The sequence below is a fragment of the Notechis scutatus genome, chromosome 14 (genome assembly GCF_049901735.1).
Source record: "Notechis scutatus isolate UNSWTSFEM ecotype Mainland chromosome 14, rNotScu1.2, whole genome shotgun sequence".
NCBI classification, from domain to species: Eukaryota; Metazoa; Chordata; class Lepidosauria; order Squamata; family Elapidae; genus Notechis; species Notechis scutatus.
The window spans coordinates 4,512,099-4,538,851 of NC_142022.1; the positions used below are offsets into that span (position 1 = coordinate 4,512,099).

At 39.8% G+C, this 26,753-nt stretch overlaps 1 protein-coding gene across 1 annotated transcript in view; it reads left to right on the top strand.

Annotated features, from left to right (window-relative positions):
• The window catches only part of TOP6BL (TOP6B like initiator of meiotic double strand breaks), a 29,780-nt gene extending 4,222 nt beyond the window's left edge, over window positions 1-25,558 (top strand). The window contains 13 exon segments of the mRNA XM_087943710.1: window positions 2,626-2,709; window positions 3,743-3,798; window positions 5,862-5,933; window positions 9,396-9,588; window positions 10,727-10,886; window positions 13,049-13,117; window positions 13,120-13,185; window positions 15,181-15,302; window positions 16,407-16,517; window positions 17,628-17,726; window positions 18,698-18,830; window positions 23,316-23,593; window positions 25,426-25,558. Of these exon segments, the coding sequence (XP_087799836.1) occupies window positions 2,626-2,709; window positions 3,743-3,798; window positions 5,862-5,933; window positions 9,396-9,588; window positions 10,727-10,886; window positions 13,049-13,117; window positions 13,120-13,185; window positions 15,181-15,302; window positions 16,407-16,517; window positions 17,628-17,726; window positions 18,698-18,830; window positions 23,316-23,593; window positions 25,426-25,479 (1,497 nt within the window). The 3' untranslated portion in view covers window positions 25,480-25,558.
• Window positions 25,559-26,753: the final 1,195 nt, after the last annotated feature.

Here is a 26,753-nt window from a genome sequence, read left to right on the forward strand (position 1 = left end):
TTCTTGGAAACCTTCAGTGATGGAGCACCCACAACTTCAGGAAACAAGTTATTCCATTGATTAATTTTTCTCATTTGTCAGAAAAAAATATCCTTACTTCAAGGTTGGATCTCTCTTTAACAAGCTTCCATCCATTACTTCTTGTCCTGCCCTCTGATGCCCTAGAGCAGGGGTCTCCAACCTTGGCAAGTTTAAGCCTGGAGGACTTCAACTCCCAGAATTCCCCAGCCAGCAAAGCTGGCTGGGGAATTCTGGGAGTTGAAGTCCTCCAGGCTTAAACTTGCCAAGGTTGGAGACCCCTGCCCTAGAGAACAACAAGTCAATCCCCTCTTCTTTGTGACAGCCCTACAAGTTCAGGAAGACAGCTCTCGTGTCCCCTCTAGTCCTTCTCTTCGATAGGCTAGACATGTTTATCTCCTTCAACTGCTAAAGGAACCAATGGACAGGTGTTCTTGGACCAGGGGCGACATGAAAGCAACGTTCCAATATTTGAGGGGCTGCCACAAAAAAGAGGGGATCAACCTATTCTCCACGGCACCTGAAGGGAGAACAGGAGGAAATAGGTACAAACCAATCAAGGAAAGAACCAACCTAGAAATAGGAAGAAATTTCCTGACAGAACAATAAGTGACCAACGACAAAGCCAAGAAGGTGGCTTCATTCTAGCAAAGTTTTAAAGTTCTCCTCCACAGAAGGGGGAGGAGGAAGAACAAGAAAAAGGAAGAAGGAGAAGGAGGAGGAGGAAGAGGAGGAGGAGGAGGAGGAGAAGAAGAGGAGGAGGAGGAGGAGGAGGAGGAGGAAGTGGGGGAAGAAGAGGGAGGAAGAAGAGGGGGAAAGAAAAGGAAAAAATTATTAGTGGAATAGCTTGCATTCAGAAGTTGTGGTTGCTCCATCATTGGAGGTTTTTAAGAAGACATTTTATTTGTCCGGAATGATATAGACTAGAAAACCTCCAAGGTCCCTTCCAACTCTATCATTTTATTATTCTTTAATAATTTGTTTCTTCTTTTCAACACACACTTCCTCCTCAAAGAAAAGTCTCTGATTCTACATTGCTGGAATGGTTTGCTGAGCAATAAACCTATTCTGCAGAAGACTGAAAATCAATATTGGCGCTAAATCTTAGAATTTGTCCAACTATATGAACCCCGGTAGAAGCAGATAATAACTGCACAGCCGGTAAATGAAGGCTCTTAGTTTGCTCTGATCCTGATAATTCTCAGCCCTCCTCCCCATCACTGATTTTTTTTTAAAGTCAAGTTACATACATAATGCCATGTTGGGCTTGATCCAGAAATAATACGGTTAACGTCTGTTCTCTTTGCCTCGACTTTCTCAGCACCCTCCAAACATCTGAGGAAGATGTTCTAGAATCAGAATCTTCATGGCTTTCCCAGTGCCAGTTTTCACAGGCACTGGAGAAAAACAACAAATGCAGCTGTTTTTTTCTGGTGGCTCCTGATTTCGTTCCAGAAGAATGGTGGAGTAGAACAGTTGTTCTCAAACTACAGAACTGGAATCTGTTCCAAAATAGTTGCAGGCATCATTTTTCAACCCTGATGAAATCTGGGTTGTGAATAGGGGAGATTGCAAAATAAATCACAAATCTACATTTGACTTTGTTAATGCTGTAACAAGGTAAAGCTAAACGAATATCTGCATTTAGCATAACCGTCTAGGGTCATTACTTTAGGTAGCCCTCAACTTACAACAATTGGAAACAGACTTGCTAAGCCAGGCGGTTGTTCAGTGAATCGTGCTCAGTTTTTTTTTTTGCCCACTTGTTAAGCAAATCACTAACTTTACACAGTTGCTAAATGAATGATTGTAAATCAAGGACTACCTGTTTTACAATAGCAGTTGTAGTAGCTGCAGCTATGATGGGGGGACGGACGGACCATCAAAGAGGATTATAAAACTCTGAATCTTGGGATTTCTTGGTGGGAGATCTCTTGAAAGTTACATTTCCAGAGAGAGAAAGGGTTCAGGGATCAGGAGTTGACCCTTGACCCTCTCAAGAAAAAAGGTGATTAATTATAAAGCTGATGTCTCTATTTTTCGGGGTGGTTGTCCTTCATCATGTATGCACAAAGAAAGGCAAATCATCTCTAAAGTTCACAGAAAACTACTGGGGGAAAATAGTTTGTCAAACACAGTCAGAACAAAAGGTAGAATGCAGTAATGTTTCTAGCACAACTGGAAATACAATATTGTAATAGAGGCAGTGCCCTAGATTCCTGCTTATCCTACGATCTGAGGACTAGGGATAGAAATTCTGAATAAAATTAGTTGCCTTAGTCATCTTTAGTGTGATATTTATAATATATATAAACAGGCTTGTTTTTCCCAAAACTGTTCAAATGCAGCTGAATGAATCTGAAGGTTTAGCATCAGTTTCACAAACTGACTGAACAACATTGACTGAACTTTGAAACTAGAGTGGGCTGTTTTTCTTTTTACCTTTGGGGTTCGGGTTAAAGCTTTGGATTTAGTGGCCATGCCACTAGAGGGATGGGTGAAAAGCCACTTGAAAAGTTTAATGACTGAAGGGGGCGCAATAAAACTTCAATTAAAGGTTTTGAAAAGGACACGTTAACTTTCTCCGTCTCTCTTTGGGCTTTTCAGCTGTATGAGAAATCTGAAGTCCTGAAGGAAGACAGCATCGCATTGAAACAGTTCGTCCATAGGATCAGCCTCGTGCACACAACAGTAAGAGATTCCCTGGCGTGCACTATGATTTGCTAAATATTAAGTTTAGGTTTCCTCAGGACTAAATGACTACCTTCCAACTTAAAATCTGCAATGAGTTTTAAGAAACTGCCTACGTAGGAAGAGAAAATTCTCTCTATCCTGATCTCTGAAGCAACCTGGTTACCAGATCCAGCCTCAACTTGCCTCTGCTATTTTTAAATAATTTTATTTAATGAAGGGGGCAAATCTTATCAAAATCTAGTGATCATGACAGTATACGGCTGTGGGATTTGATGCAACATATATGCTAGTTTGCTTCATGTCACATTAAGCCGTAGTTTTGCTAAAATTTTCAGAATATAACTTGGATCTGAGGGTGCATTTTGGGATATAAAACTGCCTTTCCTGGGTGAGAATCCTTTCTATACAGACACATGTCATTTGAGGTAACAGCTGAACAGTTAATGTGCAGAGTTCAGGCCCTGCTGTCTCCAGGTGTGCTTGAGAAGGTTTTCTGCCTGAAATCCTAAATAATAAATTCAATAATAATAATAATAATAATAAATAATTTAAATAATAAATCCTAAATAATAAAACAGTCACTGTGCAATACAAGTAGTCCTTGGGCTTACAACCATACATTTGGCAACTGTCTGAAAAAAGTTATTTGGGGCCAGTCTTCACACTTATGACCATCGCAGCTTCCCCATAGTCACAGAATGAAAATTTGGGCGGAATGTATTTATGAGGATTGCAATAGCCTGGGGTCATCTGATCGCCATTTCCCGGCAGGCTTCCGACAACCAAGATCAACAAGGGAAGCTGGATTCATTTAATGACCACATGCTTCACTTAACAACTTCAGTGATTTGCTTAAGAATCCAGGCAAAAAAGATTGTAATTTTGGATCCCTGGTTTAGCAATGGAAATTCTGGTCCCAACTGTGGTTGTAAACCGAGGACTACCTATACAAAGTGGTACCAATATAAAGACTGTAACCTATTATGGTTACTTTCTATATTTCTTATTTTGTGCCACTCTGCTTTTATAGATCACGTTCCATTACTGTGTAAAAGTTAATGGCAACACCTCTGCTGAGACATATAGGTGAGTAAACATCTACAAAGTTATACTGGCAGCTGTAGACTATATACTTAAACCATACAAATAAATATATATTGTTCAAAGACTTGATACGAAAAGGCAATCATTAAACACTGCTTAAAGCAACAGCAACAGAAGGAATTTAATTCCAGGTTTGGTGTAACTTTAAAACATTTGCTCTTCATGGTAAACTTGACTATTACTAAATACAACATCAACATTATTCGATTTAAGAAGTGGGACTTATGGTAAAGTAAAACCTATATCTTTTTTAAAAAAAATACCTTTGCAAAAAATGTTCCGTCTGGAACTCTAGTAAGCCAGATTCTGACTGGAGCTATGAGACTAAACAGAACAATTGATTCCTATCTGTCTATCCATTTTCCTTTCCAGCTACAGTATACTTCAGCATTCTGTGGTTCTGGAACATCCTTAATCATGAGTTTTTGGGGGGAAAGTGAGGATGAATTCATCCCTTTGTCTTTTCCAAGATTTTTGGCTTGGTGTCAGATTTAGGGCAAAAAAAGTCCAAAAAAGTTTCATTTATTCAAGTTTTAATGTACGTACATACATACATACATACATACATACATACATACATATATAAAAATCACCCAGCCTTTCCTTATGGTAAGATGGATGACCAATACATTCTATAACAAACAACTGAATAACTAAGTCAATAAGCAAACAAATAAATAAATAAATGGTGATTGTGTGACCCTAGGAAGCTGCAACCATTTAATTTCATGCCAGTTGCCAAGCGCCTGAATTTTGATCATGTGATCGTAGTACAACGGTCATAGCTGTGAGGACCCAGTCATCAGTCACTTTTTCCAATGTCTTCGTAACTTTGAATAGTCACTGAATGAATGGTTGTAAACTAAGGACCACTGTATTTACAGTACACTGTATTGTAGGTAAATTTATCCCAACGCTGTCAGATTTTTGCTCTCACTTTCATTTTCAGAAGCAAAAGATTCTCCTTTTTCCAGCTCACTACAGCTCCCAAATTGTCATGAATCAGTTGTTAAAGGCTGACAGTCTCGCACAGCCGCTATTTAGAGCTCAATTTTGCAGTGTTAAAGCCCAGCCACTTATTAAGGAGGTCTCTTATCTGGTGGGTGAACCAGTGGTAACCTTGTACTCCTTCTGGGAAACTGATAGAGATTTCAGTCATTGAACATCTGCTAGCATTAGCACAGCCACTTAATGCATAATTAAAAAGAAGAAACAGGAAGTGCATCACCTAAAGAGAATATCTGGCAGGGAACCATCTGTTCTCTCAAGATTTGTGGTGGGCATTTATCTCCAACATATATCGTTTGAAATAGCCTGCTTGGCAGCACCCCAGGTAGGCATTTTACATCTATAGATTAATAGATTTAACTGCAACAAGTTTCTCCTTGGATTTTACAGATACAAGTAGGCAGGTTTGATCATAGATAGCGGCAGATATTTTCTCTCTCTGGGCAGAAAGCTGTGAACTCTGCACTGGTGACAGGAAGGGCATCCTGCCAGTAAACGCTCAGCTCCATTCAGTTGCCCCAACTCCGGGGTCATTATAAGACAAACAAAAACAACATTCAACTTACAACATTCATTTAGTGACCGTTCAAAGATGCAACAGCATTGAAAAAAAGTGACTTAGGACCATTTTTCACACTTACCACTGCTGCAGCATCCCTGTGGTCCCATGATCAAAATTGTGTCCTACATCAAGGATTACCTTTACTACTCTAAAACTACTTCTGCACATTCATGCTTCGGGCTTGTTTTCAATAGTTCCTTTTGCCTAAACTGAAACATGGTTTGCCTAAACCAAACATGGTTTGTTTGAACCTTGGTTTGTTACGTAAGACACAATGAGGCAGATTTACACCCAAGCCTTAACATGAACCCACATTATGGCTTCTGATCTGTAAACTTCTGGTTGCAATAGCAACTGGAAGTGCAGCGAATCCAGGGAAATATTATAAAAGGTCTGCCATGTTGTTTAATTGGTGTTCTCATTTATAATTATGATAAATGCAGTGACTTTTCTGACATCTCCTTCTGTGCTTCAGCCCAGAAGGGAAAATCAGCACATGTTTGCCAGATGGAACCAGGTTACTTAGTGATGGGAGACATTTTATGAGGTAAGCAGTTGGGGGAAAGAATTTCTCCTCCAGAGGCTGATTGATGGAGGGGTTATAAATACAAAGGCGTTCTTAAAACCAGATTGTGGAAACGGAGCCCAGCAACAGTTAGAAAAATTAATCAGTGGAAACAACTCCCCTCCAGAAGTTGTGAATGATCCAACACTGGAAGTTTTTAAAAAGATGTTGGATAGCCCTTTATCTGAAGTGGTTTAGGGTTTCCTGCCTAGGCAGGGGGTTGGAGTAGAAGACCTCCAAGGTCCCTTCCAACTCTGTTATTCCTTTCCTTTCCTTTCCTTTCCTTTCCTTTCCTTTCCATTCCATTCCATTCCATTCCATTCTATTTGTTCCTAGACCTGAACAGCTGGGGGATCATTGTTTTTGCCAAGATGTAGAAGATCTAGTTTGAGAAAGTCTAATTAATTCAAAATTTATTAGTCCTTAATAAAAATAAGCTGGGTTTATGCATCCTGTGAAATTCTAAACCAATTAGGTTGTTTGGAGGCTGATTCCTAGTTACTGTGTGGACAAGTAAATTATCTTGTCCCAATGACAATCCACACCTTTTCCACAGTTGTTGGCTACATCCAACCTCATCGACAGGTAGTCCTTAAGTTACAACCATTCATTTAGTGACTGTTCCAAGTTACAATGGCACTGATGCTTGACAACTGACTCACATTTATGACGGTTGCGCTGTCCGGAGGCCATGCTTTTCTGACAAGTCAGTGGGGGAGCCAGCATCGCTTCACAACTTAACAACCACTGCAGCGAGACACTTAACAAATGTGGCACGAAAGGTGGTAAAAATGGGACAAAAATCCACTTAACAACTGTCTTGCTGATCCACAATAATTTTGGCACAATTGTGGTTGTAAGTCGAGGACCACCTGTAACTGCAGAAATGGGGACTGGAAGGGTTTGAAAAAGAACACCTATAAAAGGGAGTTTCCTAGACTGCACTGCCCCCTGGTGGTTGGGGAAGCAAAAGGCCTAGATTTTGTAATGAGCAATGAGGAGAGACAAGGGTTCCTCTTCACATGTTCTAGTGTAGATTCCCATGACCTTTTTTAGATTCCATAATCCACACTTAAAGCCTGATCACCATCATTCATAGAAATATATCTATATTTAATATACCATTCATTTCTCTGTTTAATATGCTTTAATATATGTTTAATGTAACACCTGAGACCGGGTGGCAATTTGTCCAGAATGGGACCAGAAGAATTCCTCCAGGGACCTTCTGTTATTCTAGGTTCCATTTCTGTTTAAGAGTATCTCTTCTATAGGAAGGAGCAGATTCCAACACCAATCTAGCATAATTTTGGAATTTGTATAGAATGGAAATGAATGGAATGGAATGGAATGGAATGGAATGGAATGGAATAGAATAGAATAGAATAGAATAGAATAGAATAGAATAGAATAGAATAAAAAATAAATAGAACAGAAAAGATTTTTTTTCCAAAATATTTTTTTTTTGTAAAAAAAATGTTGAGACTCTAGAAAGGGCACAGAGAAGAGCAACCAAGATGATTAGGGGACTGAAGAACAGTTGCAGGAATTGGGTAGGGCTAGTTTAATGAAAAGAAGGACTGGGGAGACAGGATAGCAGTGTTCCAATATTTCAGGGGCTGCCCCAAAGAAGAGGGAGTCAAGCTATTCTCCAAAGCACCAGAAGGCAGGACAAGAAGCAATGGGTAGAAACTAACCAAGGAGAGAAGCAACTTAGAACTAAGAAGAAATGTCCTGACAGTTAGAGCTATAGAATAGAATAGAATAGAATAGAATAGAATAGAATAGAATAGAATAGAATAGAATAGAGAAGAGAAGAGAAGAGAAGAGAAGAGAGAGAAGAAAATAGAATAGAAGAGAGAATAGAATAGAATAGAAGAGAGAATAGAATAGAATAGGGAATAGAATAGAATAGAATAGAATAGGGAATAGAATAGAATAGAATAGAATAGATATTGGAAGGAATAGAATAGAATAGAATAGAATAGAATAGAATAGAATAGAATAGAATAGAATAGATATTGGAAGGAATAGAATAGAATAGAATAGGGAATAGAATAGAATAGAATAGAGAAGAGAAGAGAAGAGAGAGAAGAGAAGAGAAGAGAGAAGAAAATAGAATAGAAGAGAGAATAGAATAGAATAGAATAGAATAGAAGAGAGAATAGAATAGAATAGGGAATAGAATAGAATAGAATAGAATAGAATAGGGAATAGAATAGAATAGAATAGATATTGGAAGGAATAGAATAGAATAGATATTGGAAGGAATAGAATAGAATAGAATAGGGAATAGAATAGAATAGAATAGAATAATAGAATAGAATAGAATAGAATAGAATAGAATAGAATAGAATAGAATAGAATAGAATAGAATAGAATAGAATCTGAAGGGACCTTGGAGGACTTCAATGTCATTTTAAATGTATACTAATCAGCATACATTAAAATGAAATTTCATTGCATTCAGTTCTCAGAATACAGAATAACACAGTTGGAAGGGATTTCAGAGGTCTACTAGTCCAACCCCTTGCTCAAGCAGGAGGCCCTATACAGTTTGCTGTATTGTGGAGCCTGAATTGTGCATATTTATATACCATCAGCCTAATCTGTTAATTAATGCCATATGGGTGGAAAGCCTGGCTATAAATTGAAATAATTAAATCAGCTCTAAAGGATCCTGGCATAGCATCTTGAAATTTGCCTGCCCAAACTTTTTTCTTAATAGTTTGAAACCCGGTCAAGGGCATGTCTCCTTGGGAATCTTTAGGTCCACGCAACTGAGACTTACATATCTCACTGTGGGAAAAACATTCTGTGTTGGCTCTTCATTTGCTACTCTTTTTTTAAAAAAAAGTTTGATTCTTACACAATTTTATCCTTGAAAATTATGCTTTCATGATGCTATAAACCAAGCTGTGCATTTTATCAAAAAAAATGAGATGGTTAAATAAGTGTGATTTTAAAATACATATATTTCTATGCCACTGTGCTGCAGAATAATTTTGAGCCATTGGTGTACTGAAATAAAACAAATGGCTGCATTTTCTTGCTAACTAATGCATTCTTTTTTTTCTCTTTTACAATCTCACATTAATTAAGATAATTATTCAACTAACATACAATGAAACAATTTTTCAATTGTTCTGGTAGCTGAATCTGTTCTACACAGCAATTCATCCACATTTATCTATGAAGAGTTTGCTACTGTTAACAGCTTGGTTTTTTAAAATGTAAACTGAAAATCAAGTGGGTGAACTCCATCTCAACTTGTCACCCTTTAAATACTATGGGCAATAGGTCTCCAAATATGATGCTTCCCAACATATGTGAAAAGGATTATTACAAAAGGGTGATCTTTCACTAATCTGTTCTTTATTTATAATTTATTTCCTTCTGTTTTCCATCTCCATTTAACCCCACTCCTTCCTTCCTCCCTCCCAGGTCAGAATTCAGGGCTGTAGTCCCATCCTGTGATAAAATCCACCTTGTGACTGGTGAACGAGTCAATCTGTTCATCCCAGATGAATTAGTAGAAAGAGGTTTCACAGGTGCATTGAGTCTCACACCTGCGGCGTCCCTGTGTCCCTGTCAGAAATCTTTCCCTAACCAGCCTGCGAAGATCATTGCTGCCTCTGTATCCTTTCCTGTGATCAGTGATCAATAAAAGAGAGTTGAGGGGATGTTTTAACCTGCAGTTGCCTGGGCTTGCAAACTATAAAGAGGGAATTATTTGGCCAAGAAGAATGATTTGAACTAAAACATGTAGCCATGTGAGTTTTTGACATATAATAAAGCAGGGGTATCCATCCTTGGCAAATCTTGTGGGTTTCCATCTCCCAAATTTGAGGGAGCCATACCTCCATATTTTTTCCAGTTGAATGCATTCTCCTTAAATATTTGGAGATTTGTATTCCTATTCAGAAGTATGTCTTGTTGAATTAAATACGTAAAAGCTTATTTCTTTAGGGAGTCTAAGATTGTACCGTATATGTAGCCTATATTATCTTGATCCAGCTTGGTCTAGTGGTTAAGGCATCAGGCTAGAAGCTAGGAGACTGAGTTCTAATCCTGCCTTGGGCATGAAAGCTGACAGGGTGACTTTGGGCCAATCATCAGGAGACAGTGAGTTCTAGCCCCGCAGATTACCAGCAGATTTACAAATATTTAGTTTCCCATCAATTTCAATCAGAGAGCATTTAGTACGTGTCTGTTTTGTTGGCTATAGGACAGAGTTGGAAGGGACCTTGAAGGTCATCTAGTCCAACTCCCTGCACGAGCAGGAGAGTCTGTTCCATTTCAGACAAGTGGCTGTCCAGTTTCTTCTTGAAAACCTCCAGTGATGGGGCACCTACAACTTCTGGAGGGAAGCTTTTCCACTGATTAATTGTTCCAATTGTCAGGAAATTTCTCCTTAGTTCTAAGTTGCTTCTCTCCTGGATCAGTTTCCATCCATTGTTTCTTATCCTGCCTTCAGGTGCTTTGGAGAATAGATTGACTTCCTCTTCTTTGTGGCAGCCCCTCAGATACTGGAACATCGCTATCATGTCACCCCTCATTCTTCTTTTTACCAGTTATAGTTATCATATATAACTGCAGTTATACAACTATATCTAGCCATATACACATATATAAATAGCTATAGTTAGGAGAGGTTTGCTATTGTCTCAAGACTGGATTAACTTAAAGAAAGGAAAGCAGCATCAAAACTAATCACATCAGCATTCCATGGCTGTCCCCATTCATTGGCCTTCAGATGAATTTTTTTTCCCTAGCCAACAATATATATATTTCTTTACGATCCCGTTGGGCTGCCCATATTGTTTTCTGCAGAAGAAGTCTCGTATTCTTTCTTTGAAGATCCTTCACGCTTAGCATCATGGGGCAAATACGCCTACCAAGCCATCCCAAATTCAGCTGCGTGTTGCAAAACAGGTAACCCACGTATGTATGTGTCATCCGCACTATGCTCGCTTTCGGTTATCCAGTCTGAACGTGGGAAAGCCGTTTAAGAATGAACTGCATGTGCAATTTTTCATGGAACAATCTCGGGAGCAGGCCACACCTGAAAATAAAACAGTGACCTGACATGTTTATTTTCAGAGTAATAAAATACTGTCTGGTTGCTTGCCTCATTTATCCTCATGAGAACTCTGCACAATGCACATGAGGCGTAAAATGACAGGGAGCTCACCCCCACCCCCCAGAGCATCACAGCTGAGTCCACAAACCATCTGCTGTGCAACTCTGGGGGTTCAGAAAGCTCCTCAGAGGATGGATCTGCGGATCTAATCTTTTTGTTTTTTAACAAGTTTTATTCAATTTTTCACACTGCAGATACTAAAAGGCTCTTTTCAGTGGACAACATATTTCCGGGTCATCACTTTTACATGCAAATATGACAATAGTTATATATTCATTTTTTACATTCAACTTCCTATCTTATCCAATTTTTACTTAATTCTATTATTACCTTTTCCATTCGAACTTTTACAGAAAAAAACAAACAAATTAATCCTGATCTCTAATATTAATCTCAATCTAAACATCCTCTCGTTTCATTTCAATTATTTCAAGTATATGTCAGTCTGTGCTCCATTCAAAATCCAAGAAAGAAATACTTAGACTCCATAGATTAGAGGAAAGATATCTTTTACTGAAATTCGAAGTGGAAGCTACAGGTAGAATTCTGAATCTAAGGAATTAGGCGCGCAGATCACATATACAAAGGGATGGAATTGTTCCCCCACCCCCCAAAGTTCAAAAGATTCTTCCAATTAAAAGTTCTGGATATGATCATGTGGGCATCTTCAGGTGGTGATGAGGCCTCTGTCCGTTGACCTTGACATATTTTGATAAAGATTCGCAGTTGCGCAAAGGAAAGAAGGCTAAGCAAGGAAATAGAAACTTAAGAGCAGGAATTTATACTCCCCCCCTACTCCTCATTTATACAACACAAGAATGTAACACCTCCAGCTCTCTTCCCAGACGCAACCCTTCCCCCCTTTACTCATGGCAGCCGAAAGATGCAAAGCAGTAGAAAAATAGAAAAGATCTTGAAGGCTGACATATAATTCTTAAACATTAATATTTCTTTTAAGAATAAGGATCTGCGGATCTAATCTTGAAATGCTTTAATGTATATACGTACAGTAGCCTTCAACTTTCAACCACAGTAGAGCCCAAAATTTATGTTGCTAAGGGAGACATTTGTTAAGTGGGTTTGCCCCATTTTGTGACTTTTCTTGCCACAGTCCTTAAGTGAATCACTGCAGTTGTTAAGTTAGTGACATGGTTGTTGAGTGAATCTGGCTTCGCCGTTGACTTTGCTTGTCAGAAGGTTGCAAAAGGGGATCACGTGATCCCGGGATACTGCGACGGTCATAAATAGGAGTCAGTTGCCAAGTGTCTGAATTTTGATCACGTGACTGTGGGGATGTGGCAACGGTCATAAGTGTGAAAAATTGGTTGTCAATGTGAAAAATAATCATTGTAACTTTGAATGGTCACTATATGAACCGTTGTAATTCAAGGACTACTTTTACCAGGAGTAAATTCGCCAAGGCAAACTGCATGGGGTAATCCAGCCAATAAATTGTAATTCTCTGAAACTGAAGGGACTTTTGTTGCATGATCCAATCTGTAGTCGGGAGCTCCTGTATTTGGTAATATATATATAGGTTCTATATTCTGGAGGTGAAGTAAATATATATATAGGATCATTCAACTTCAGACTTTTACTAGAGACAGAGCTGAAGAGTTGTGCAGATGGACTTAGAGGTGTAGAGGGGAGTGCTCACCTCATAATCAGGAGGTTGTGAGTTTAATCCTAGGTAGAGGCAGATATTTCTCTCTCTGGGTACAATGAGAATGTATCTGCCAAACAAAACTCCGCATTGGTGACAGGAAGGGCATCCGGCCAGTAAACACTCAGCTCCATTCAGTTGCCCAGGCTCCACCTGGCAAGGGATTAAAAGATGATGGTGATGATGATCACCAGTTGCTTAGATAGCATCACTGAATCTCCCTTGATTATTTGCCTGAAATAAGATGCAGTGCAGTATATCAATCATCAATCCATGTATTTTGTCTCTTAGATACAGCGAGACCTGAAATCCAATTTAACCTTCAAACCAGCCACCAGCAGGATTCAGAGACCCAGGAACAGAACTGCTGCTCTTCCTTTTTCTTGGTTATACCGATCCGTTTCAGGACAAGCCAATATTCACTTTCTGTATATATAAATATAGATATATACACATATGTGTGCATATGTACACACGTGCAGATATATATCTGCTTGGATCAGGGGGTGGGGAGGCCATTAAGCGGTTGAATGCAAGGAGTTTGTGAGACTGGCGAGAGAGCAGCTACAAAATAAACGTTTGGCTCCATAGCTAATCAAGAATATATGAAAGTATGAGAAGCCAGGATAAGAAAACTCACTGCGAAATCAGAAAGAAACTGAATAACTTCATTTAACCTCCCATCTGTTTTTAGGATCATATTACCCTCCACTAAAAATACAAATGCAGTGCAGATGTGTTTTTAAAGACATTTATTCTTGAAGCTATTCTTGAAGTCTCTAAGAAGTCAGTTGCCAGAATTATTTGGCTTTTCTCCCAGTTAATAGCTTAGTTTAAACAGCAAAGGGTGTGTAAGTGTGCACCTTTGAGCATTAGGATATTGCTGGTTTTAACTACAGTTTGTTAACTAAGCCACCATGCCTGGCTCACAATATGGCTAAGCCATAAAAAGCACAATTTCCAAAATGCAGGTAGTCCTCGATTTACGATCATATGTTGAACCCACAATTTCTGTTGCCGAGAGAGACATTAAGTGAATTTTGCCCCATTTTACAACCTTCCTTGCCACAGTTCATTAAGTGAATCACACAAGTTGTTAAGTTAGTAGCATGGTTGTTAAAGTGAATCTGGCTTCCCCGTTGACTTTGCTTGTCAGAAGGTTGCAAAAGGACTTCCAGGGACACTGCGACCGTCATAAATATGAATCAGTTGCCAAGTGCCTGAATTTTGATCGCAGGACCATGGAGATGCTGCAATGGTCATAAGTGTGAAAAACAGTCATAAGTCCTTTTTTTTCAGTGCCGTTGTAACTTCGAATGGTCACTAATGAACAGCTGTAAGTCAGGGACTACCTGTAGAATAGAACAGAATATGGAATAGAATATGGAATGGAATAGAATAGAATAGAATAGAATAGAATAGAATAGAATAATAGAATAGAATAGAATAGGGATAGGAATAGAATAGAATAGAATAGAATAGAATAGAATAGAATAGAATAGAATAGAATAGAATAGAATATGGAATGGAATGAGAATGGAATGGAATGGAATGGAATAGAATAGAATAGAATAGAACAGAATAGAGAATAGAATAGAATAGAAGAGAATAGAATAGAAGAGATAAGGAATAGAATAGAATAGAGAATGGAATAGAATAGAATAGAATAGAATAGAATAAGGAACAGAATAGGAATAGGAATAGAATAGAATAGAATAGAATAGAATAGAATAAGGAATAGAATAGAATAGAATAGAATAGAATAGAATAGAATAGAATAAGGAAGAGAATAGAATAGAGGAAGAGAACAGAATAGAGAATAGAATAGAGAATAGAATAGAATAGAATAAGGAAAAGACTAGACTAGACTAGACTAGACTAGACTAGACTAGACTAGAATAGAATAGAATAGAATAGAATAGAATAGAATAGAATAGAATAGAATAGAATAACAGAGCTGGAAGGGACCTTGAGGTCTTCTAGTCCAACCCCCTGCTTAGGCAGAAAACCCTATACCATTCCAGACAAATGCCTGTCCAATCTCTTCTATAAAACTTCCAGTGTTGGAACAGCCACAATTTCTGGTGGCAAGCTGTTCCACTGATTAATTGTTCGGACTGTCAGGAAATTTCTCCTTGGTTCTAGCATGAGTAAATTAGTGGTACCACAAGTGAATTCGCAAAGGGGTAATGCATGGGGTAATCCAGCCAATAATTGGTAGTTCTCAGGAACTGAAGGGAATTTTGTTGCAAGATCCAATCAGGGTTGATCACTGGGACCAGAGGTTTAGTCTTCCCATTTACCCCCATATTCGCAGGCCAGAAACACCCTCACCAATTCATCCCTCTTACATGAAGTGGTGTATTTGTGTCTTTAGCATCTACATGTCATCCTTCGCCCCCTTCTCTCTTTGTGTGCTGCAGGGAACCGGCGAATGATTCTGTCGCATCTCTCGCCTATCCTCTTCTGCAGTGAGCAGGCTGTGAAAAGGGCCACCCAAGAACTGGTGAATGGCGTCCTACATCAACACTACAGACTATTCCAGGTGCGAAGCTCATGTGAAAAGGCCGAGATGGTTGAGGGCAGGGCTTGGGAGTAGAAAGAAGGAAGAATTTTATTTATTTGTTTCTTTAGGAAATTGACATAGCTGCTCAACTCAAAGTGACTCTGGACAGCATAGAATAGAGTCAAAAATGAATAGAATAGAATAGAGAATAGAATAGAATATTGGAAGGAATAGAATAGAATAAGAAATAGAATAGAATATAGAATAGAATAGAATAGAATAGAATAGAATAGAATAGAATAGAATAGAATAGAATAGAATAGAATAGAATAGAATAGAATAGAATAGAATAGAATAGAATATTGGAAGGAATAGAATAGAATAAGGAATAGAATAGAATAGAGAGAATAGAATAGAATAGAATAGAATAGAATAGAATAGAATAGAATAGAATAGAAAAATGGAATGGGAATGGAATGGAATGGAATGGAATAGAATAGGAAAAGGGAATGGAATGGAATGGAATGGAATGGAATGGAATAGAATAGGAAAAGGGAATGGAATGGAATGGAATGGAATAGAATAGGAGAATAGAATGGAGTAGAGTAGAGTAGAGTAGAGTAGAGAGCAGAGTAGAGTAGAGTAGAGTAGAGTAGAGTAGAATAGAATAGAATAGAATAGAATAGAATAGAATAGAATAGAAAAGGAGTAGAACAGGAGAATGGAATGGAATGGAATGGAATAGAATAGAATAATAACATAGCCTAGCCTAGCCAGAAAGGTCGTAAAATGGGGCAAAACTCACTTAATAAATGTTTCACTTAGCAACATAAATATGAGGCTCAATTGTGGTCGTAACTCGAAGACTTCCTGTATTCATTTGAACCGCTTGCTTCCTGCACTTGACAGATATGTAACCATCCCTGCCAGTTTCTACATTTTAATATTTTATTCCTACACTGCCCACAGTCCTTCTGTGAAGGAGGTGGGCAATTTCCAAATCTGATTAAAAAAAAAACACACAATAAAATCCGTAGCACAATTATACCGCGAACTGTAAGGATGGAAGGAAGACATTCGGGCTGTTTTTTTGAGGCTGCCATGGGCTGTGACCCACTAGGCAGGACTCCTTGTTCTCCGCAGGAGCAGCAGAAGCTGGCATGTTCTTTACCCATCATGGCATCTGCCATTTCCAGAATAGTCTCGAGCAGCACCGAGGGCGACTTCCGACGGAAGTGTCTCCATACCTTGCAGGTACAGCCCAGATGTGTTAAAACATGCTTTAAATTAACAATTGGGATGAGAAAGGTTGTGTAGGATCAGGAATTGACCGTGCCCGGCCACGAGTGAGGACATTAAATTAAGCAACTTCCGAACTCCTAATTTAAGTGTAGCCTTAACTCTTATCTCATGTTTACATGAGAAATACAGGTAGCCCTCGACTTCCAACAGTTCACTTAGGGACCGTTTCAAAGCTACAACGGCACTGAAAAAAGTGACTTACGACTATTACAACCGTTGGAGCGTTCCCATGGTCTCGTGATCAAAATTCAGACCCTTGGCAACTGACTCATACTTATGACGGTTGCAGCATCCTGGGGTCATGTGATCCCTTTTTGCAAACTTCTGACAAGCCAAGCCAATCATGAAACAGAGTCGTTTAACAACTGTGTTATTAACTTAACAACTGCAGTGATTCACTTAGCAACTGTGGCAAGAAAAGTGGTAAAATGGGGGAAAATTAACTTTCTTGCTTAGCAACGGGAATCTGGGGCTCCACTGTAGTTGGAAGTCAAGGATTACCTGTAATGCCGTAGAGAATTAAAGCTACACGTGCATTGTGTTAAAACAGGAGTGGGCAACTCTGGTCCACTGTATGACCTGTGGACTTCAACTCCCAGAATTCCTGAGCCAGCCCCATGGTTCAGTTCTGGGAGTTGAAGTCCACAGGTCCAAAAGGTTGCCCATCCCTGTGTCAGCCTTGGAAGCCATTTTTTGGTCCTGGAAGCTCCGAGGCTGCCACATTCAGTGCCTGGGAATTTGGGAGGGGGGAATTTCATAGTGGGCATTAGGAGATCAGACACAGCAACATCCTTTCTCAGAGAATCAAGGACATGTTGCCCTGCACCTGGAGGGGATTGACTGGAAGGATGTCTCCAGTTCGGACGAAGATTTGATTGGACCATGTGATGGACTGATGGGTGCAGGGGACGGATCTTGGATTTCTCTTTTGGGAAGGGAAAACCTGGAACTCTCAGATTCGAGTGGGCCAATAGGACAACTCTAATGAAATGGAACTTTGAGGAGTTGATTGTCTCGGAGCTTCTTGGAACGCCGACAAAGAATCTCTCTCTCTTTCACCAGGTCGCAGACACTCAAGAATTCCAGGAAACCATCAGAGAGACTTTTAACAAAGTCATTCTTAAGCAGTGGAAGCCCAGTAACGCCTGTGAGATCAAAAAGGTAAACATCTTAAACCCACTTCCTCCCTTCCTCATCTTTGTTTAACACCCCTCTGGACCTCACTGTTAAGAGAACGAAGGTTCAGTCGCTTACTGCGAATGCTTACAGATAGTCCTCAATTTATGATCCCAGTTGGGACCAGACTTTCTGTTGTTAAGCAAGGCAGTTAAGGGAGTCACGCCTGAATCTGCATCCTTTTTTTGCCCTGGTTGTTAAGCCATTTACAGCAGTTGTTAAGTGAATCATGACGTTGTTAAGTGAATTTGGCTTCCTCCGTTGACTTTGCTTGTGGGAAGCTGCTGGGAAGGTTGCAAAAGAGAGAGAGAGAGAGAGATATGGATATAGGTAGATAAATGATAGGTAGGTAGGTAGAGATAGATAGATGATTAGATACCATAGATAGGCAAGGAGGGAGGGAGGGAGAGAGAGAGACAGACAGACGGACGGATGGATGGATAGAATTCTTTATTTACTGTATTATTCTTTCCTGGCTATCACAAAAGGCAATCACATGACTTGGGGCTGCTGTAGTCATGGTAAATAAATGCTGGTTGCCAAGCACCCAAATTTTAATCACATAACCAACAATAATTCAGTTTTTTCAGGGCTGTTGTAACTTTGAATGGTCGGTTGTAAGTCGAGGATTACCTGTATTCCAATATCCAGCCAAGATCTCTTTCAGAAAATTGTATCAGTGAAACATCTGCACTCGACATTGGTGGGTACTATGCAGTGACCAGGCTCATAACAGATCCCTGGGTTAATAACATATTTAGCCTTCATTTTCTGCCTTATAAAAATAATATAATGCAAAAATCAACTTCATTGGAAGGACGATTTATTACCATTCCAAAATTTTTCCACGACAGCGTTCCTTGGCCTGGAGAATTACCAGCGTTCTATTCTTCCTTTAATGTAATTTGTGTGTTGTTAATATAAACTGTATCCTTTGGTTTTTTTTTTTTCTGCAGCCACTGCCTAGAAAGTGTAAGACAAGGCCACTAACTGCCAAAACTCCCTCATCCTCCATTCATCAGAAAACGTCGTGTTCCAGTGTTAGCTGTTCAGGATTGGAGCCAGAGGAAGGAACCAGCGAGAGAGAAGGTGTGTCTTCGTATGCTCAAATAAGAAAACATCGTATTCTAGAGTGATGCTGTTACTCACTTAACAGCTGCAGCGATTCACTGGGGCAAAACTCACTGGTAAATGTTTCACTTAGCAACAGAAATTTTGGACTCAATTGTGGTTGTAAGTCGAGGATTACCTGCATAAAGTAGGGGTCGCCAACCTTTTGGACCTCAGGGACCACCAAACTCATAATTTTAAATCCCGTGGACCAGAGACCCTGGGAAAATCCCCAAAAAAGTCTGCAGGAAAATCCTCCAACCCGATTTCCTACCAATCAATCATTCTTTATTTGGGATCACAGGATACCGTCTCCAGCTCCGTTCTCAGGGGGGAGAGAGAGAGAGAGAGAGACTTTTGGCTTCATGCAAGGAAAACAGCAGAAGCAGCAGAAGTCTTTCTTTCTCTCCCCCAAACTCCACCAGAAATGAGTCTTCGTGTTGGCGCAGCCTCTTGGAGCAGGAGGCCTTGCAGGGTCCCAAAGACTCATTTCTGGCGGAATTTGGGGGAGAGAAAGAAAGACTTTTGCTGCTTTCCTTGCATGCAGCCAAAATCAGAAGAAGAAAGAAGCGGAAAGAAGCAGCCCAGTGGGCAGGTGAGGCACATGGGGCGAGTGGGGCAAGTCCCCCCCCTCCACCCTTTCCCCCCTCCCCTCACTACCTCGTGTTGTTTGCAATGCAAGTGATGCAAGCCTTGTGTTCCCATGCAGCCTGAATTAATTGCTTTGGGGGGGACATTTCTCTGCAGACTACCAACATTTTCTCTCAGGCCACCGGTGGTCCCCGGCCCATTGGTTGGCAACCACCGGTATAAAGTTTGCAATTTACAAAAAGGAAAGAGGAAAGCATTTTGCTGCCCAGCTATCTGCTCATGGTGGAAATGTGAAATTCTCTAGTTAGAAAAAAGGCAACGCTTCTCTTTATCCACTGTATTCTGTCCTCCAGTGACCCCTCCGAGCAGTGAAATGCATCCAATTCAAAACACGGAAAAAGTTAAGCCAGGAAGTAAAGGAAGCATTCTTAAAATAAACAGAAAATAAGAACAATTCATTTCCCAGGCTCTGCATGTCACTTGGAACAGGTGCATCATCTCCTTCAGCAAGGAAGTTGAGCCTCGTAAAGGGAAAAAGAAAAAGAAACACCCTCCAGGAGCAAAGTCTTGGGTTTTTAAAAAATAGGATGGCTACAGCCACCTGATATATAGGTAGTCCTCGACTTACGACCACATTGGAGCCCAAAATCTACGTGGCTAAGCAAGATGTTTGTTAAGTGAGATTTGCTCCATTTTACAACCTTTCTTGCCACCGTTAAGTGAATTGCTGCAGATGTTAAGTTAGTAACATGGTTGTTAAGTGAATCCGACTTCCCCATTGACTTTGCTCATCAGAAGGTCGCAAAAGGGGATCACGTGACCCCAGGGACACTGCGACCGTCGTAAATATGAGCCAGTTGCCAAGCGTCTGAATTTTGATCATGTGACCATGGGAATGCCCCAATGGTTGTGTTTTGAAAAAGTGAACCTTTCACCTTTTTCACTGCCTTTGTAACTTTGAATAGTCACTTAATGAATTGTTGTAAGTTTTTTTTTAAAAAAATAAAGTTTTATTTGGGTTTTCACACACAAAATACAAGTAAAACATCTTTTTTGAAAATAGCATGGTCCCGGGTTGAACTTCTTTATACAGACACAAAACTCAATTTCATGCTCCTTTTTGTATTCTATTCCATATCTTATACTATTTTACATTTTCTACATAGTTTTTCCCCTCTTTTAATTTTCTCAATTTTATTTTGATTATCTCATCTCAATTCAAATCATTATATTTATACTTTTGTCTGTTCTGTTTCAATTTCATATTATCTTTTCTCATTAAACAAATTTTCTCCTGTAGTTACCATTTGGAATATGACACCTTTATATCTTTTAATTACATCCATTCAACTCTTATTTAAAATTCAGTATATACCTTAAGTTTATGACCTTCAATATAATACATAACTTCCAATCGAATTCTGCTTGGCACATTCTTATAATACACACTATATTCTTTTTTTAAAAAGAAAGATTGTAAATATATGTAATTATAAACCCTCATTCCATTCCAGTTCAGTTCTATCATTAATAATCATTAAAACCATAACATCTTTAACACTTCTTTTCAATTAAATATCATACTTCCTTAAAAACACATATAATCTCCATAATTAATTTTTCCCTTATTTCTCTTCACATATGTTTTATAAATCATTAAATATACCTTTTGTTACATTTATTTATTGACAAGCATTCCACTGAATTGCGATAGCTATTTTATCAGACATTTTAATCATACATTGTTTCATATTTTCTAAAATTATTTCTTTTTTAAAAAAAAAACAAGTTTTATTGGTTTTTAAAGACAAACAAAAACAAACAAAACATAAAAACATCCAACTTTCTTTCATAAATGTACAAATTTTTTTATTTCTGCTTCTAATATAACCATACTATCTTATGTACCTTTGCAGAATCCCCTTTCCATTAAGTTTTCACCCATTATCTCTAAATAGACCCTGTTTCTCTATATTTTGCTTCTGTCCTTTATAACTTCTTTTCCTTTCTTTCTTCCCTCTCATCTTCTCCCTCCCCTTTTTACCCCCTTGTCTCTCTAGTTCTAATTCTCTCTTCTGCATTTCCCTCTTCTGTTGCTTTCTGATTTTATACTTATTTTTCACTCTATTTTTTTTTTAGTTGTTTTTCCCAATCTTAAACTTTCCATTCTCTTTCTCCCCTTTCCCTTTTCCCCCCATCTAAGATTACTTGTTCATTAAAGATGGCTTCTTCTTTGTTGCAATCTTCTTGTTCTGCAGGCATTTCTTGTTGTTTCTCATAATTCCAAATCTCCATTTCTAAAAACTGAAATACGAAGCCAAAAGAACCTCTCCCTTCTTGTGCATCTTCTTTGTACTTTTTAAGTTCCATTTTCAGTTTTTCTAAAAGTGGAGCCATTTTTAAAAGTTTTAAACAACCACCCAATTGATTTTAGTCATTCAAAACAATAACCAAGAATCATCAAGTAATCCAGATAGTCCCGAGTTATATCTTCTTATTTCTTTTCTACTTTCTCTTCCTGGGGTTTTTGTTGCGATATTTCAGTTAGAATGTATCTTTTGGAAGTCTTGTTGAGATTTTGCTGTAAGTTCTTTTTTAATTCCAGGCAGTCTCCCTCCCTTCCAGGTCCTGTCCTTTTATTCTTCCTCTCTCCTTTCCTGTTTTCAAAAGCTTTTAATTATCCAGAAATCTTTATTATCCCTTTGACTTTTTATTTTCAGCATTAAATGCCTATTGATGTCAAAGTGGATTTTTTTCCAATTTCTTGCTTAAGTCTCTTAGCTGTCAGTATAGGAAAAGGAGAAAATCAAATCTTTTCCCTTTTCTCTCTCCTCCTGTTCTCCTTAGGGAACAATGTTATTGTTTTTTAACAGTTTCAATTCCAGGGTACCTTATTTGTTGCTTTTGCTGTTTGACCCAGTCAACCAAAACTTTCTCTTCTTATCTTCCTCCTGCACATTCTTTTCCGGCCGAGTTCTTCTTTGTGGTGGCCATTTCTGACCACCGCTAGAACCGCCTTCGGGAAAGGGAGTAATGGCCAGCTGGGGAGGAGAGATGCAGCTCTCCTCAACCCTGCTGGCAGTCAGGGTCCCCCCTCTTCACCACCTCTATGGGGTGGCTTAGCCCTGAAACCAGCCGGCTCGGGGCGCTCCAGCAGCGAGCACGGATCGAAGCCTCGCAGAGACGAGGTTTCGGTCTGTCGCTGAAGAAGCTCAAACCGGAAGTCCGAATTGTTGTAAGTTAATGCTTAACTGAACTGATGTAATTTGCATTTGGATCTGTGCATCATATCTGTGCATGCATGTGCTGTATATGATTTGATTGCTAATTGTACCCTATGACTACTATTAAGTGTTGCACCTGATGATTCTTGACAAATGTATCTTTCCTTTTATGTACACTGAGAGCATTTGCACCAAGACAAATTCCTTGTGTGTCCCATCACACTTGGCCAATAAAGAATTCTATTCTATTCTATTCTATTCTATTCTATTCTATTCTATTCTATTCTATTCTATTCTATTCTATTCTATTCTATTCCTTCCAATATTCTATTCCTTCCAATATTATTCTATTCTATTCTATTCTATTCTATTCTATTCTATTCTATTCTATTCTATTCTATTCTATTCCTTCCAATATTCTATTCTATTCTATTCTATTCTATTCTATTCTATTCTATTCTATTCTATTCTATTCTATTCTATTCTATTCTATTCTATTCCTTCCAATATTCTATTCTATTCTATTCTATTCTATTCTATTCTATTCTACTCTACTCTACTCTACTCTACTCTACTCTACTCTATTCTATTCGACTGCATTTCAATGTGTGACTTCACATGCGTGTGACTTCAATTTTGTGTCCTGCAGGATTTCAGTTTGATAGCTCAGAGTTTGACAAAATAAGCACGACCAAGAAGAGAAAACCAGCAAACAGGAGGATTCCCATGGAAGAGGATTCAGAAGACCTTAACCTCTCTGGTGAAGCAAAGGACAAGGAACCCAAAGGAAGCCTCCCAACGAGACCAGAAGCCACTTCAACCTCTGCCTTTTCATCTTCTTCTAAGAGCGAGAGGGATATTTTCCCAGACAAAAGTCAAGGAGATGATGGCGTCACCGGAGCTGCCAGGAGCAAAAATCTGTGTCAGGTTTGTAAAAAAAAAAACTTAAATCTTTAAATGAATTGATCAACAGGGTTTCCAGATTCACGTAGATTAAATCATGGCATGGTTTGCTTAATTTTCACTTATGTTTTAATCTGATCCCCGAGTATTGTACTCAGGTAGTCCTCAACTTATAACCACAATGGAAGCCAGAAATTTCTGTGGCTAAGGAAGGTGATTTTTAAGTGACTCGTGCCCAAATTTATTCATCTTTTTTGCCATGGTTGTTAAGCAAATCACTGCCGTTATGTGAATCCAGTTTCCCCCCCACCCTTGACTTTACTTATTGGAAGGGGGTTGAGCAGGGGGATGGACTAGAAGACCTCCCAAGATCCCTTCCATCCCTATTGTACTATGTTCTGTATTCTAAGCCAGTTGGGAAGGTTACAAATGGTGATCACATGACCGTTGGATGTTGCTACCATTTTAAATACATGCTGGTTGCTCAGTGCCCAAATTTTGATCATGTGATATGGGGGGTGTGTGCTGCTACATAAGTGTGAGGACCAGTTAAAGTCACCTTTTTCAGTGCCATTATAACTTCTCTAAATGAATGGTTCTAATTTAAGGACTATCTGTATCATATGAACCCAGCCAACTTTAGCATACATGATATGCTAAGGCAGAAAAAAACAAATCAAGGCTAGAAGTCAGTTTAGCAAGTTGTGCAAATGGAGGTAGTGAGTTTTTCACTAACCTGGTTAAGCAATAAGCCTCTTTCTGGTTTCTAAAACTACACAAGTGAGGATTTTAGCTATAGGTGGCTCACCAGCTCAGCCTTGGCTGTTGCATTCAAGACCAGATGTGCCATCTTTCTATTCAAACCCGATGCTTTATTTTAAATAAAGAAGGAAGGCGCAAGAATAAAACCCAGCTGAACAATAAAAAAGCCTAGTGCAGCCCGTTACAAAATGTTCCAGAATGCTGAGAAAATAATTTTGCCTAGTGCCAAAACCACATTGCATTCATGAACAAGCCCTGGCATTCAAGAGCTACACTTAATCACGCTAAGCTATGATTTGTTCACCCTCAGCGTCCTGAAAAAAAGTCAAGTGGCTGAGTCTATCCACCCACCCAGCTGTAAACCATGGTTTAACATTCACCCTAGGTTGGCAAGACCATCCGAATGTGGCTTGGGCCAGTGTTTGTTCACCTCAGCCACTTTGAAACAGGTGGATTTCAACTCCCAGAATTCCCATGCTGGCTGGGAATCCTGGGAGTTGAAGTCCACCCATTTTAAAGCATGCTTTTCTGGGGAGTTTTGGAAATTCCTAAAGTCTTGGAATATTGCATCCAGTTTGGGTTGCCATGATATGAAAAAGATGTTGAGACTTCAAAAAGAGTGCAGAGAAGAGCAATTAATATGATTGCAAGGCTTTTCAGGATAAATAGGCCTGTTTCATCACTTCCTGTAATACTGGAAGTGATGAAATGGGCCTATTATTCGTCCTGAAAAGCCTTGCAGAGGCTTTTTCCAAGCCTCCGGGAGGCCGAAAAAGGCCTCAAACCAGCTGAAAAACCAGCTGTGAGGTGCAGTGCAGGTCAGGGGGTGGCAAGGGGGGATTGCCCACGCATGCGCAGGGGGTGTGCATTCTGGGTGCTGGCACTAATGCACGTGCAATTTTTGGCACAGGAGCCCAAAAAGGTTAGCCACCACTGGTATAGGATCTCCTGCTTGAACAGGGGGGTGGACTAGAAGACCTCCAAGCTCCCTTCCAAGTCTGTTATTCTATGAAAGTGGCCTGCTTTGGGACTGGCTTAGCCTGACAGATGGTTTTGCTTTAACATAATTGAAAGCTGCTTTCTCTGTCTTGCAGGAGGAGGACTTTTGGGCTCAGGAGGTCTTCAACATGGGCCAGTGGACCTCCTGAAACGGCCACTCCTGTTCACTTAACGGAATTCCCAGGTTTTTTGGAGTGTCTGGGGCAAGGCAATAAATGAATTAAAGCGTTGTTCACTGTTTCTTGGTCCCTTCTGCTAAAGAATGAACACAATGCTTCCCCTAGAGCAGAGTTTCTCAACCTCGGGCACTTGAAGAGGGGTGGGCTTCAACTCCCAAAAATTCCCCTATCAACACGTTTTAAGATGGGTGGACTTTAATTCTCACGCTGGTTAAGACATTCTGGGAGTGGAAGTCCACCCATTTTATGCTTGCTGGGGGATTCTGGGAGTGGAAGCCCACCCCTCTTCAAGTGGCCAAGATTGAGAAACATCTCTGGATGAAAAATGGAAGTCAGACCGAGGCTGGATTCTGATGTGCCATTTGAGAAGGCAGAACCTCTTTTTCTCTTCCTGCCATGTTGTAGCCAGGATGAACTACAACAGGCGTGCATAAGCGCACCAACGTGCCTACCGTCCCTGTCCTATTGTTTCTCTTCTTCTTTTATTTTTCTTATATGTACCCATTTCATGTATTCACAACTATGTATACACTTATACTTATTATCTTGTAAACAATTGGCAAATCAAATAAATAAATAAAAATAAAAATAAATAAACTGGGTGGGCAGGAATCTCGGGTCTTGGCAATTGGGGTGAGGGTGGCTTCTCCTTCCCCCAAATGCTGGGGAGGAAGCCAAGAAAGGCAGTTGGGGAAGCCACGTCTCGGGTTTCCTTCCCAGCCCGGACACCAAAGCCAGCCTAGTTCCTGATAACTTCACAGGCCCCTGACGGCCACAATTGAAGCCAAGATGTATGTCGTTCGGTGAGACATTGGCTAAGGGATGTTTTGCCCCATTTTACGACTTTTCCTGTTACGCGAATCACTGCAGCTGTTAAATTAGTAACACGGTAGCGAAGCCAATCTGGCGTCCCCATTGACTTTGCTGGCCAGAGGGTCTCAAAAGGGGGAAATCACGTGACCCCGTCATAAATATGAGTCAGTAGTCAAGCATCCAAATGCAAATTCCTGTGTGGGGATATGGCAACGGTCGCGAGTGTGACAAGCGCCTTCTAACTTTGGACGGTCCCTAAAAGAAACGTTGTCAGTCAAGGGGGGTAGGGGCTACCCGTATGGAGGAAGGTGCTGTCCCCGTTGCCCCTCCGCTCCTGAACCGGGCCCGACCCCGCTTAGCTTCCCCACGGAGCACGGAGTCAGGCAGCTGCCGCCCCCTAGCGGTGCCGGGCGCCGCGGCGGAAGATTCCC